This window comes from Scyliorhinus canicula, chromosome 5 (assembly GCF_902713615.1).
Source record: "Scyliorhinus canicula chromosome 5, sScyCan1.1, whole genome shotgun sequence".
NCBI lineage: Eukaryota > Metazoa > Chordata > Chondrichthyes > Carcharhiniformes > Scyliorhinidae > Scyliorhinus > Scyliorhinus canicula.
This window is the reverse complement of record NC_052150.1, coordinates 104,206,425-104,220,840: the sequence shown is the minus strand read 5'-3', so window position 1 is coordinate 104,220,840 and position 14,416 is coordinate 104,206,425. Positions and strand designations below refer to the sequence as shown.

Here is a 14,416-nt window from a genome sequence, read left to right as displayed (position 1 = left end):
ATCATTTGTTACATACAAAGGAACAGAAATAGACTATCAAGTGCTCAAAACTATTCCACGAGCTGTATAGCAGGGTAGCAATTTAGGTAAAAATAAAGATAAGCAGAGTGGGTCAGGAAGGGACAGAATGGAGTGGGGCATTAAAGCCTCAGAATCATTTAAAACAATTAGAAAAAAGCTACGCGCACTGCCATTTGCATGAAGCATCCACAACAACATAGATGAGTTAATACAACGGACAGATGTTAATGCATTGATCTAATAGCCATTATAGAGACTTGGCTGCAAAGCAACCACTGTTGGGATTCAAATAATCCAGGATACAATTTTAAATTTTTTTTTAAAAAAAAGAGTACCTAATTACTTTTTCTCCAATTAAGGGGTAATTTAGCAAGGCCAATCCACATCTTTGTATGCACATCTTTGGATTGTGGGGGCGAAACCCACGCAGACACAAGGAGAATGTACAAACTCCACACGGACAGTGACCCAGGGCCGGGATTCGAACCCGGGTCCTCCGCACCACAGTCCCAGTGCTAACCACTGCGCCACATGCCGCCCTCATAGCCCAGGAAGCCTGAATTCCGGAAGAGATGGGGGGAAAATGAAAAGCTCTCATAATAAATGAAAGGAAAAGGCCGTAGACATCAACTCAGACAATCAAGATGTAAAATGTTTTGGTGGAGCTAAGAAACAACAAGAGGGAGAAAACAATGTTGTGTGTAGTTTATAGGACCCTGAAAGTAACTGCAGTGTTGAGCAAAGCAAAAATCAGAAAATTAAGAGGTGCTTGTAATAAGGGTAACTCAATAACCACAATCATTTTCTTACAGACCAAGCAAACTAAGTTTGCGGTTATGAGTTCATAAAATGCTTTCTAGATTAGCTAAGGAACCAACTAGGGAACAAGGCATTTTAAATCTAATATTTTGCTATCACAGGATTAATTAATAATCTTGTCAAGGTGACTCAGGGTAACACAATAGAATTTTATATTTGGTTTGAGAGTGATTTATTTAAGTATGAAACAAGGGTTTTAAATCTTGGTGTTGTAGCTATGTTGCACAAGCTGGCTGAGATTGGCCACAACTCAGTTGTTGAAAATAGATGTTCAGGCTGTAGTGTGCCTAACTGGAAGATGAGATGTTGTTCCTTCAGTTTGCATTGCGCTTCACTGGAACATTGCAGCAGGCCAAGAACAGACATGTGGGCATGGGAGCAGGGTCTTTTGTTAAAATGGCAAGCAAAGGAAGGTCAGGACAACTAGAGGGGCACTGCAAAGACCATTGCTTGGATTTTGCTTTGTACCATTTAGGTCAACGACACAGATGAGGGACCAAGTGTAATGTATCCAGCTTTGCTGACAATACAAATTAGATGGGAAAGCAAGCCGTGAGGAGGATGTGGACAAGCTACAAAATAATTTAGACAAGTTAAGTGATTCAGCAAGGATATGTCAGAAGGATATAATGTGGGGAAATCTGAAATTATTCACTTTTGGTAGGAGAAATAGAAAAGAAGAATTTATTTTTAAATAGTGAGACTGGGAATTATTTTTATTCATTCACAGGATGTGAGTGTCACTGGCAGGGCCAGAATTTATTGCCCATCCCAATTGCCCTGAACTGAGGCCATTCGAGAGTCTACCACATTGCTGTGGATCTGGTGTCACATGTAGGCCTGACCAGGTAAGAATGGCAGATTTCCTTCCCTAAAGGACATTAGTGAACCAGATAGGTCTTACAATAATCGACAATGGTTATCAGATTTCTAATTCCAGATTTTAAAAAATTGAATACAAATGTCACCCAACTGCCTTAGAAACCGGGTAAATAGGAGCAGGAGTAGCCATTCGGCCCATCAAGCCTGCTCTGCCATTCATTATGATCATGGCTGATCATCCAACTCAGGAACATGTTCCCACTTGCCTCACCCCCCCACCCCTCTCCCACTCTCCCATATCCATTGATCCCTTTAGTCCCAAGAGCTATATCTAACACCTTCTTGAAAACATTTAATGTTTTGGCCTCAATTGCTTTCTGTGGTGGAGAATTCCACAGGCTCACCATTCTCTGGGTGGGCTTCTAACTGGAGTCCCCAGACTGTTACCTCGGGTGTCTGGATTACTGGTCCAGTGACAATACCACTACACACCGTCTCGCCATAGAGAGATTGTGGTGTCCTTGCACACAAATCAAAGTTGACAACAAGCAATTAGGAAAGCAAATTGTGTATCTGCCTTTATTACAAGGGAATTGGAGTATTATAAGAACTAGGAGAAGTAGTAGGCTACAGGCCCCTCGAGTCAGCTCCGCCATTCACTAAGATCATGGCTGATCTTTTTGTGGACTCAGCTCCACTTACCCGCCCGCTCACAATAACCTTTTATTCCTTTACTGTTCAAAAATCCATCTACCTTTGTCCTAAAAACATTCAACAAGGTAGCCTCAACTCTTCACTGGGCAAGGAATTCCAGATTCACGACCCTTTGGGTGAAGAGGTTCCTCCTCAACTCAGTCTTAAATCTGCTCCCCCTTATTTTGAGGCAAAGCCCCCTAGTTCTAGTTTCACCTGCTACGGGAAAACAACTTCCCTGCTTCGATTCTATCTATTCCCTTCATAATTTTACATGTTTCTACAAGATCCTCCCTCATTCTTCTAAATTCCAATGAGTATAGTTCCAATCTACTAAGTCTCTCCTCATAAGCTAATCCTCTCAACTCCTGAATCAACCTAGTGAATCTCCTCTGCACTCCCTCCAGAGCCAGTACATCCTTTCGCAAGGAGACCAAAACTGTACTCAGTACTCCAGGTGTGGCTTCACTAGCACCCTATACAGCTGCAACATAACCTCCCTGCTTTGAAATTCCATCCCTCGAGCAATGAAGGACAAAATTCCATTTGCCTTCTTAATTACCTGCTGCACCTGCAAACTATCATTTTGTAATTCATATCAGAGCAAATAAGTCTTATTAAAATTGTACAGCTCTTAGTGAGTAATGTTTGTAGCTTTAGTCCCTGATAGAAGAAAGGTTACACTTACCTCGGAGGGAACGTAACAAACTTTGACCAGACTGATTCTTGGGATGAAGAGATTGTCCTATGACTGGACACCGAGTACAGTAGGTCTATATTCTCTCGAATTTATAAGGAAAGGCAATCTCATTTAAACATTTGGGACCCCAGAGAAGATCTCTCCCATGGCTGAGGAGTCTAGAACTAGGAGTCGCAGTCTCATAATAATTGGTCTGCCATTTGGGATTGAGATGAGGAGAAACCTCTTCACTCAAGGGGCTGTGAACCGTTGGAATTCTCTACCCCAGAAAGCCGTGGATGTTCAGACCTCAAATTTATTTGGTCAGAGATCAACTGATTTTTGAAAACTAAGGGATTTAAATGGTGTCAGGACCATGCAGAAAAGTGTAGCTGGGGTGGAAGATGAGCCATGAATGTTACTGGATCTTGGAGGAGGGGTCAATTTGTCTACTCTTGGTTGTTTCTTAAAAATTGCTGGATTAAAATCCTGAACTCCCTAAAATACAACAGTGCAGTCCGCGCATCTTCATCACAGTGCTTCAAGCTGACCACTCAACATCTCAAATACAACTAGGGTTGGGTATAAATGCTGACCTTGTCAGTGACATCTACATCCAGTGAATGCATAAAAGACAAAATTAAAGTGAGAAATAATTTTTTTAACCATCTGGGTCTCACCACTGAGCCAGGTTGGCTGGTTAATCACTCGATCTACCACAGATGATCAACTTAATTCTAATTTCCCATCAAGCGATATTCCCATTTACTTCTATACTCCATTAGAAAGACAGTCGTTATTTGATCAAGTGACTATTGATTATCATAGGTCTTTGAACTTGGAAAATACTAGGCATTTCTCATGCTACTTTAAAACTGAGTCATCCCACTAGTTGGGAGGATGAAACTCCCTCAACGACACAAATCCAACCTGACCAATTACCACCCTATCAGTCCACTCTCCATCATCAGCAAAGTGATGGAAGGAGTCATCAACAGTGCTATCAGGAAGCACTTACACAGTAATAACCTGCGCACGGGGTTCTGCCAGTGTCACTGAGCTCCTGACCTCATTACAGCCTCGGTTCAAACCTGGACAAAAGAGTCGAATGCCAGGTGAGGAGAGAGTGACTGCCCTTGACATCAAAACAGCATTTGACCGGGTGTGGCATTAAGGAGTCCTTCCTAAACTGGAGTCAATGGGAATCAGGGGGAAAACTCTCCGCTGGTTGGATTCATACCTGGCACAAAGGAAGATGGTTGTGGTGATTGGAGGTCAATCATCTCAGCTGCAGGACATCACTGCAGGAGTTCCTCAGGGTAATGTCCAAGTCCCAACCATCTTCAGCTGCTTCATCAATGACCTCTCTTCCATCATAAGGTCAGAGGTGGGGATGTTGCCGGATGACTGCACAATGTTCAGCACCATTTGCGACTCCTCAGATAATGAAGCAGTCCATGTCCAAATGCAAAAAGACCTGGACAATATCCAGGCTTGGACTGACAAGTGGCAAGTTAAATCACGTCACACAAGTGCCAGGCAATGAGCATCTCAAATAAGGAAAGGTTTAATCATCACTTCTTGACATTCAATGGCATTACCATCGCTGAATCCCCCACATTCGACATCCTGAGGGATACCATTGATCAGAAAGTGAACTAGACTAGCCATATTAGTACAGTGGCCACCAGGGCAGATCAACGGCTAGGTATCCTCCAGCAAGTAACTCACCTCCTGACCTCCCATAGCCTCTCCACCATTTACAAGGCACAAATCAAGAGTATAATGGAATACTCTCCACTTGCCTGGATGAGTGCAGCACCAACACTCAAGAAGCTCAACAACATCCAGGACAAAGCAGCCCGTTTGATTGCCTCCCCCTTTCATAAACAGTCAAACCCTCCACCACCGACAATGACAGTAATGTATACGATTTTCAAGGGGCACTGCAGGAACTCACCATGGTTCCTTAGGCAGTATCCTCCAATCCCATGACCACTACCGTCTAGGACAAGAGCAGCAGATACCTGCGAACCTCACATCCTGAAGGTTCCTCTCCAAGTCACTCGTCACCCCGACTTGGAAATATATTGCTATTCCTTCACTGTCGCTGGTGCAAAATACTGGAGCTCCATCCCTAACAGCACTGTGGGTGTACCTACACCTCAGAGACTGCTGCGTTTAAAGAAGCCATCTCACCACCATCTCCTGAAGGGCAACTAGGGATGGGCAATAAATGCTGGCCTAACCAGCGACACCCACATCCCGTAAATGAATTTTAAAAATGACTGCTGGCTTCTCTGCAACCCTCAATTGAGCTAAGCATCAAACCCTGAATATATGAACACATACTTACATACCTGACCATCATACTTATTCCTAGTAAACCTAGGCTAGATTTTCTAAATCCTATGTACTGTAAGCCATTATACCAAATTCCAAAGTATTTATCAGCAAATGCACAATAAAATCTTGAAATTAGCTAACGATTAATAAGTCTGCTTCCACAACACACAAGAACTTCCCGATGACAGCTGTAAAAACACAACCAGGACATAAACACACAGAATCTTTTACCGTGCAGATGGAGGCCATTCGACCCATTGTATCTCCACTGGCTTTCCATGTAAGTATTTTGACTTATTGCCATTACCCTGCCTTTAGCCCATACTTTGCACATTGTTTTTATTCAAATAATCATCTAATGCAGTGTTCTTCAAAGTTGGGGGCGTGACCCGCAGGCGGTTGTCGGGTGGGTCACGGACCCATTGTCCGCGGCGCTCCCGATCACGCATATCCCAGCGCAGCAACCGGCTTTTCATAATGCCGGCTGCAAGAGGCAGCGAACATTTAATAAAAAAAAATTTGGCCGCATTGCGCATGATGATTGGCGCACATGCGGATGCACGCCGATAATCGGGCACGCATGCGCAGTGTGGCCGCTATTTTTTTAAGCAGTTGCAGCTTTTTGTTTTACAAGTTCTGTAGTGGTTTTTATTCATTTATTTTATTAATTAAATTTTTTTTTTAACAAGTTCGGGGGGGCGTTTATTTGATAAAATTTTACAGGAAAAAAATTCAGAACATTGGACAGATGGAGACTCCATACTTTCCGACACCGGAAGGCTTCACCTTCATCCAACAGGTTCCACTGGAGGAGCGTGTACGAGGGCCAAAGGGACCCAAAACCATTTCCTCCATTTTTGTCACCAGCAAACAAGGTAAGAGAAAATGGTGGGTTGCGCAGGTCAGCCGGCGTGGGTCACAAAGGTTGGCCGGTTGGTAAAAATGGGTCCCTGGAAAAAAAGTTTGAAGAACACTGATCTAATGTCCTTTTGAATACCTCAATTGAACCTGTCTCCACCACACTTGCAGGCAGTACATTCCAGATCTGAGTCACTGTGTGAAAAAGCTTTCTCTTGCCTGACATATACTTCTTTTGAAAATCACTTTAAAATCGGTGCCCTCTTGTTGATCCTTTTCCGAGCAGGAAAGGTTTCTCCCCCCATCTACTCTGTCCAGCCCCCTCATGATTTCAAGCACCTCGATCATATCTCCTCTTGGCCTTCTCTTTCCAAAAGGAGAACAGTCACAACCTCTCCAATCTATCTTCACAACTGAAGTTTCTCATCCCTGGAATGATTCTTGTAAAGTAACCACATGCACAAGCGGTCAATGCAGCATGGTGCACATCAACAGCTACAGTGTCAGCAACTGTTAATACAGAGACCAAGCGAAATGCTCTGAGGACCCGGTTCAAATCCTACCAGGGCAGGTGGTGGAATGTGAATTTAATATAAATCTGGAATTAACAGTGTAATGAGGACCATGTAACCATTGTCAATTTGTTGTAAAAGTCCATTGGGTTCATTAATGTCCTTTAGGGGAAATCTGCCGTTCTTACCTGGTCTGACCTACATGTGACTCCAGACCCACAGCAATATGATTGACTATTACATGCCCTCAGGGTTGGGCAATAAACGCTGGCCCGGGCAGCCAGCGATGCCCCACATCCCCCGAACGAATAAAGAAAATAAAACCACGTGTTGTGAGTATAGAAAGTGCTGGAATAGAAGATGGTGAAATGCGAACCGTGTGGGTCCATCCATCCAGGCGGCCAGCCGGCTGGGCCCCATTTAGCCGTGACAGCCCCCCAAACATTCAGCTCAAGGATTTAGAGAAGGTAAATGCACGCCCGCGCACTCCGGAACCATTAACCCTGATGTTTCTGAGACAGAGCGGGGCCCGGCCTGGCGCTCACTCACACACACCCCCCTCCACCCACCGACATCACCTTCAGATATCACTTGCAGCAACTCGCTCTCCTCGGCTGTCAGCTCTCCTTTCTTGGGAGGAGCCATGCTTCGGCTTGCACGGGCTAAATGCAGGGCTGGGAGGGAGAAGAGGACACTGACAGCCCGCCAGCCCACCGCCTGTCAGCAGTGAGGATCTAGAGCCTCCCCGCCCGCTGCAAAGAGAATGGCACCAGGAGCAACCCCACTGCCCAGAGACACATACACAGAGGGGTGACCGGCTGAATCACAGGCAAGCAGCAAAAACAATCCCCCACCAGGAGAGATTATTTACAGAGCATATGAATATAAATACAATAATACATGTCATATGATCTTGGCAATGAGGAATACATGAAATAGCTCAGACCTTCGTTGTTCCAATGTGTCCGGCCACCCCCCTCCCCGGTGTAATGGTAGCGCCAGGCCGTGTGTGAGTCAGCCCCGCCCCTCCTGGGGCTGGGCGTCCTGCGCATGTGCAGTGGTTCTACCGGTCTGCATTGTTCAGAGTGTTTCGGAACGTTGTGTCGGCTAGTTGGAACGAGGAGCGGGCAGAGCAACAATCGGTCGCGACGTTTGCCTCCTGAATACAGAGCAGGATAATAGGAGCAACTGCAGCTGAACCAAGCAGGTGAGGACAGGGAGGGAGGGAAGGGGTGAAAGCAGCCCCCACCCTGCGTTTTCAGACACTGTATGTAACTTCATGAAAGGGGGCAGGGGAGGCTCACGGTCACCAGTAATTTTCATAACCCGAAAGGTTTTTGCATTTCGTTATTGTGTATAAAATTGTGTATTAAAGGATCTACATGCATTAAAGGATCGTGAAGAGTTTACATCGGGCGTTTACCAAAACGTCGATGGTGGGGTGGGAAAAACGGGTTTAGGCATGTTGCGAATTGTTGGCTAAATCGCACAAAGCTACTCAAATCTTTTGAAAAAGAGGGCGTACTTTTAATAGTTCTATCTTTTTTCCTATTTCGGTGGTGAGCTGCCTTGACCATGTTGTACATACGTTAACAGGTCAGCAGATGCCACAATGTGTTTATTCCCATTGTGCTTCATGATAGAAGTTCTGATCTTAATGGCGTTTGTGTATTTTAGAAATAGCACCTCGTTAACGTCATGTATCCGTAATGATGGCATCGATTTGCATATATTTTAATATGTTAAGTTCCTGTATATATCCTGACAGATACATTAATGTGCTTTGACGGCAGCGTGAAGGCGATTTTGAGTGAATGTCAACCCGTTTTCGCTGTTTGCAGTTGAATTAAAGACGCATAGATTTCTGTCATAGACTGGAAATATTTTCTGTACTTGGGTCCAGTTAAGGTGTGTTGGAAGTTTTGCTAACAACGGGCAACATACTCGTGACGTTTGTGGTCGTCCCACTGGCTTTATAGAAATAGGGATGGTTCCCATTCCCCAGAGTGCAAATTGCGATTGGTTTGATAAAACATTTATCCTCCGAGACAGTTGAGTTCATAACCTGTTTTATCTTCTCTTTCTCTGAACTCGGGACTGATGCAGATTTATCTAGTTTGTCGCCGAATTAGGAAATATATTATCTCCCCCCCCCCCCCCCCCCCCCCAACAAAAAAAAGAGGTGAAACCAGAATTGCCTCAGGACTGGTCACACATTGGCCACGTTGATTTTTTGAAATATTGCATTGTAAACCACTTTTAAACGTAGTGTTGGTTTTTAAAAACCAAACTCATAATACGATTTTTCTGAATGTGTAACTAGAAGTACCATTTTAAATACACTTGATAATCCATATATTTAGGAGGGTTCTGAGATCTGTGGTGATAGTCTCTAACATTGAAAACTAGGATTGACTGATAGAAATACAGTGTGACTGGCTGTAACAGTGAGGAGTTACGCAGGAGCACACTAGTCTCCAGTTGGCATGAGTTCCTTACTTCGTAGATAAAAGTTACACCAATCCAAAACATCTTGGCTGTACATGTAAAATAGAGGAATATTGCATACAATGACAGTCTGTCCACATCACTGTGTTAGAGCAGGAGTGCACTGTGTATGTTTGTGTACTTGGAATTCAGAATCAAGGATCTTATCTTGAAGTGATAGAATTATTAATAAGCTACTGCAGTAACAGTAGGTAGTGAGAATTGATGGCAAATATTTTTCTAACTGAAACAACGTTCTGTGATGTTTTGATTCCACATTTGGATTGTGTTTGTGTTCATATGGACCCAGCCAGCCACTCAGTGAAAAATGTCTGAGATCATAAAAAGCAACATATTGATACAACTAACAAGCTGATAATGTGCTTGCTCTGTCATAAATTATTGTAGGGAATCTTTCATAGATTCATAGAATGCTTACAGTCCACAGGAAGGCCATTTGGTCCAGTGTGTGCTAACTCTGTAGGAGCAGTTTACCTGGTCCCAACCACTTACCTAATCACAATAGCCCTGCAGTTTCAAATAATTGCCAAATTCTCTTCTGAAAACCACAGTTGACTCTGCCACTACCATAAACTCAGGCAGTGCATTCAACATAGAATCATGGAATCCAGTCAGTGCAGAAGGAGGCTATTTGGCCCATCCGGTCTGCACAGACCCTTCGAAAGAACAGTCTACCAAGGCCCAATCCCCTGCCCTATTCCCATAACCCCACCTAACATTTGGACACAGGTGCAATTTAACATGGTAAATCCACTTAACCTCCATATCTTTGGACTGTGGGAGGAAACCGGAGCACCTGGAGAAAACCAACACAGACATGGGGAGAAAGTGCAAACTCCACACACAGTCATCCGAGGCTGGAATCAAACCCGGGTGCTGCAAGACAGCAGTGCTAGCCACAGTGCCGCCACTTATTTAGTGCATTATTCCTAATTGTTTCTTTTTTAAGTTCAGTTTTGATATTGCATTTGCATATTCAGGTTTCCCAATCGTGGTTTTATTTTTATGTAACAGATCTTTATAGGAATAGACTGCGTGCCGAGTTGGGGTGGTGGTGGTGAGGGAAAGAGTGCTAAAAGTGTCCAAGTTTTTTTTTCTTTGTCCCACCTTAGGCTTGGAGACCATCTTGAGTGGACCTGGGATCTAAGAATTTGGGTAGTAACGTTAAATCATGGTGCTGACCGCTGTTTTGAGGGGGAGGATGAGAGACACCACAAGTTTGATCACTTGGAACATGTGGGGCTTGGGGAGGCCTGGTGAAGCTGGCAACGGTATTATCCATTTAAAAGGTTTGGGAGCCAAGGTGGTGTTCCTGCAGGAGACTCACCTCTGGGTGTGAGACCACATCAGGTTGCAGAATGTGTGTGTCAGCCAGGTTTTTCATTCTGGGTTTGATAGTAGGTCAAGGAATTGCTGATTTTGATTAGCAAGATGTTTCGTTTCCAGGTGGGAATGGTGCTGGCTGATCTGGGTTGTCACTATGTGATGGTTACAGATACACTGGAGGGGAAAGCAGTGGTATTGGTGAATGTGTATGTCCTGAACTGGGATGATGTGTTTGTGGAACTGCTGTTGGCTGTCATTCCAGAGCTGGATATGCACCAACTAATTTGAGGGGAGGATTTTAACTGTGTTTTGGATCCAGGGTTAGTTTGCTCCAGGCCAAGGTTGCTGTCTCTTTCGGGGATGTCAAAGGTGTTGGCTGCATTTGTGGAGGAGGCGGGAGGGGTGGATCCTTGGTGGTACGTGAACCCAGGGGATAAAGAGCTTTAAATTTTACGCCAGTGCACAAGGTATGGTCAAGGATTGACTTCTTTGTTATGGATAAGACATTGCTCCCTGGAGTAAAAAGTGCGGCGTATTCGGCGATGGTCATTTAGGATCATGCGCCTTATTGGGTGGATTTGAAGCTGGAGGCGGGTCGGGCGCAGCGTACGTGTTGGATGTGGGTCAGGTGGCTGACTCAGGTTTTGTGCTAAGATTTCTCGGGCCATAAGGGACTATGGGGTGGAATTAGAATGGGACAGTGTCACCCTCCACGTTGTGGGAGGCGGTGATCAGGAGGGAGGCCATCTTGCTCATATGGATAGGCAGGCAAGGCAGGAGTGCGAGCTTTGGGCAAGCAGGAAGAAGCCACAAATGCCGTTTGACCTGTTGTCCACAGACCGGCTGGTGCGGCAGCTGAGGCTGGTAAAGCGGGCTGTTTACGTGCATAGGGGAAGGCCAGTCGCCTTTTTGTCCATCAGTTAAGGGTGGCAGGAAGCTACTGAAGAGATTGTGTGGGAGCCAGGGGGCTGTTACGGTCCTCCAATGAGGGGCTTTATAAGTCTGAGCCGCCGGAGGTTTATTGAACAGCTACTAACTGGAGCTGATATTTCTATCGCTTTACACATTTGTGAACTCATTGTATATTGTAGTTGTGCGAGAGAGGCTCCTGTGCCTATATATAATTATATATGACTGACTACTGCAGTATATAAATAGCAAATGAATGTGGGAGGAATGGAGAATTGCAAGCATTGTAATTATTTTACAGTAAACTTCAATCAATTATTTTCTGTTCGCTCAAGCAATTTTAGTATAACAATTAGAACAATCTTCTCTTCAACTGGTAAGAGTGCAAAGTTTAAAAAAAATAATAGATTGACGAGTATTGGCATCAGGCAGCTCAGTTACCATGAATCAGTTCCTCTGAACTCAGCAATGTGGCTGCCTGCCATCTGGCGCAAACTTATTTGAACCAAACGGTGACTTGCAACACTGAACAAGTGGGAAATCAGTATTGAGCCCTGCTGGTACAATGTAGAGTACAATATGTAAAAAAAAATGTTTTAAATCTCTGGTAGTTAAAAGAAGTAGAATATGAAAAAAGGATATAACAATCAATTAGCGTTGGATCACCTGTATTCATGTCACCTCGTGCAAATTGAACTTGTGTCTTAGATTACTAGATTACATCCTAATTGTCAGCATTGGCTGTTGTGTAAATCCATTTCGATTTTAGGAAGCCTCACCGGGAAAGTATGACTTAGTTACTTTTAATCCTGTTCGAGTAATGCCACTGATTGTTTTCACATGTTTACCATGAGATTGTCATGTGAGTGTACCTTTAAGAAATGGGTGTTTATTACTGCAGTGATGTCAGAATGTGGGTGGAGCTGGGCTGTATCAGCTTTTTACGTTCGTTTTGGGCTGTTTGCTGCAGGTTGTGTTTTAGTTTCGTTTTCAGAGCTGGATAGCTGCAGTCACAGCCAGAAGGCGTATGAGTCTCTCTCTCTCTAATCTAAAAACTGTAAATCGATCCTTTGGTGATTTAAAACTAATGACTGCTCTCAGTAGTGACTTTAACCTAATGTGCTTCTGTTTAAAGGTTTTTTTAAAGTCTTCTGGATGTTAAAAGGACAGCTTAAGCATTACTTAGTGTTGTATTCTTTGGGGGTTATATTTGTATTGATGGTTGCTAAGATGTTCACTGTATGTTTTAATGAATTCATAAAATAAACATTGTTTTGCTTTAAAATATACTTTTCCATTTCTGCTGTACCACACCTGTAGATTGGGCTGTGTGCTCCCCATACCACAATCTATTATAAGTTGTGGGTCAGGTGAACTCCAGGATGCACTGGGGTTCTCTGAACCCTGGCCCATAACAGGATCAACAATCTGTATTTATATAGCTTGCATCTTTAACGTGATAAAACATGCCAATGTACTTCACAGGAACATTTTCAAACAAATTTGATGCCAAACTGCAAGTAAATGTTCAGGCGGTTGTATCAAAGAGTTAGGTTACGAAGGAAGGTATCAAAGGAGAAAAGACAGGAAGGGAGATTTGGGAGGAAATTCCAGATTTTATGGTCCACTCAGCTGAAAGCACAGCCATGAATGGTAGAACAACTAAAATCAAGCATGATCAAGAGTCATTATGGCACGGAAGGAGGCAATTTGGCCCATCAAATCCATTCCATTCCAATTTTCTGTACAGCAATCCAGTCAGTTGCATTTCTGCCAGCTCTGAATCCCTCCAGTATCCGTCAAATTTGTTTTTGAAATCATTGATCCAAGCCATTTTCACCACCCTCCTAGCCAATGAGTTCCAGGTCATTACCACTGTATAAAAAAACTCTTCCTCACATTTCCCTGTCTCTCTTACCCCAAATCTTGAATTTGTGCCCTCTCGCCCTTGAATTAATGGCTGATGGGAACAGCTTTTCTTTGTCTGCTTAACCTAACCCCATAATTATCTTGTACACCTCTAGCAAATCTCTGCTCAATCTCCCTTGTTCCATGGAGAACAACCCCAGTGTGCTTAGCCCAATCTTGTAGCTAGAACCCCTCCTCTCTGGAACCATTCTGGTAAATCTTCTGGGCACCATCTCGAGAATATTCACATCCGTCCTAGCGTGATGACCAGAACTGGTTACAATTCTCCGATTGTAAGCCTAACCAGAGTTTCATAAATGTTCAACATTTGTATTCAGTACCTCTCTTTATGAAGCACTTGATCCCATATGCTAAGAACCTTGTCAATATGTCCTGCCACATTGAAAGATTATTGTGCCTGAAGCCCAAGTCCTTCTGTTGTGTACACTTCATAGAACTATGCCATTATGTCTATGAGGCCAAAATTAGATGAGTGCAGATATCGTGGCAGGTTGCATGCTTGGAGGAGATTAGAGCCAGGATGCCCAGTTGGCACTGCCAGAATGGAAGAGGCGGTGCCAGGCAAGGAGTACCTGGCTGCCAAGTTGGAACTGCCAGGGATTAGGCCCAGGGGTGAACCTGCCCGTGAGGTTGGGGGAGTGGGGTTCGAGGACCCCTGTTAGGTGGGTTTGGGGCGGGTTGGAGGCTGCAGTGGGAGGTCCAGGGAGGGTGTGCCATTTTTAAATGCTGCCCCGATCTCTTCCTGCAATGACGAGCAGGAAATTAAGGTAAGTGTGGCCTCGGCAGGGCATTCCTCGCTAAGGCCAAAAGAAGTGTAGTTTGATAGCGAGTTCCTTCTTGGCGCTGCAGATGCCGAGAAACGCCCTGGTAAATGCGCGCCCCAAAGGACTCTTCTTCTCCTTTCCCCCCCCTCTTAAATCGCATCCGTGGTATGTGCACGTGCATATGCTGTGTTCCTTGTATACAGGAGAAGGGAAAACATTTTAGACATCCC

The 14,416-nt window shown here is 44.2% G+C and overlaps 2 protein-coding genes across 2 annotated transcripts in view; one reads left to right on the top strand and one right to left on the bottom strand.

Moving 5' to 3' along the window:
- ankmy2a (ankyrin repeat and MYND domain containing 2a) overlaps positions 1 to 7,518 on the bottom strand; it is a 70,568-nt gene extending 63,050 nt beyond the window's left edge. Inside the window, exon 1 of the mRNA XM_038797472.1 lies at positions 7,329 to 7,518. Within this exon, the coding sequence (XP_038653400.1) occupies positions 7,329 to 7,395 (67 nt within the window). The 5' untranslated portion in view covers positions 7,396 to 7,518. The remainder of the gene's footprint in view (positions 1 to 7,328) is intronic.
- A 259-nt stretch (positions 7,519 to 7,777) lies between these two features.
- LOC119966170 (basic leucine zipper and W2 domain-containing protein 2) overlaps positions 7,778 to 14,416 on the top strand; it is a 60,779-nt gene continuing 54,140 nt past the window's right edge. The window contains exon 1 of the mRNA XM_038797471.1: positions 7,778 to 7,957. The gene's annotated coding sequence lies outside the window, so the exon portion shown is untranslated. The remainder of the gene's footprint in view (positions 7,958 to 14,416) is intronic.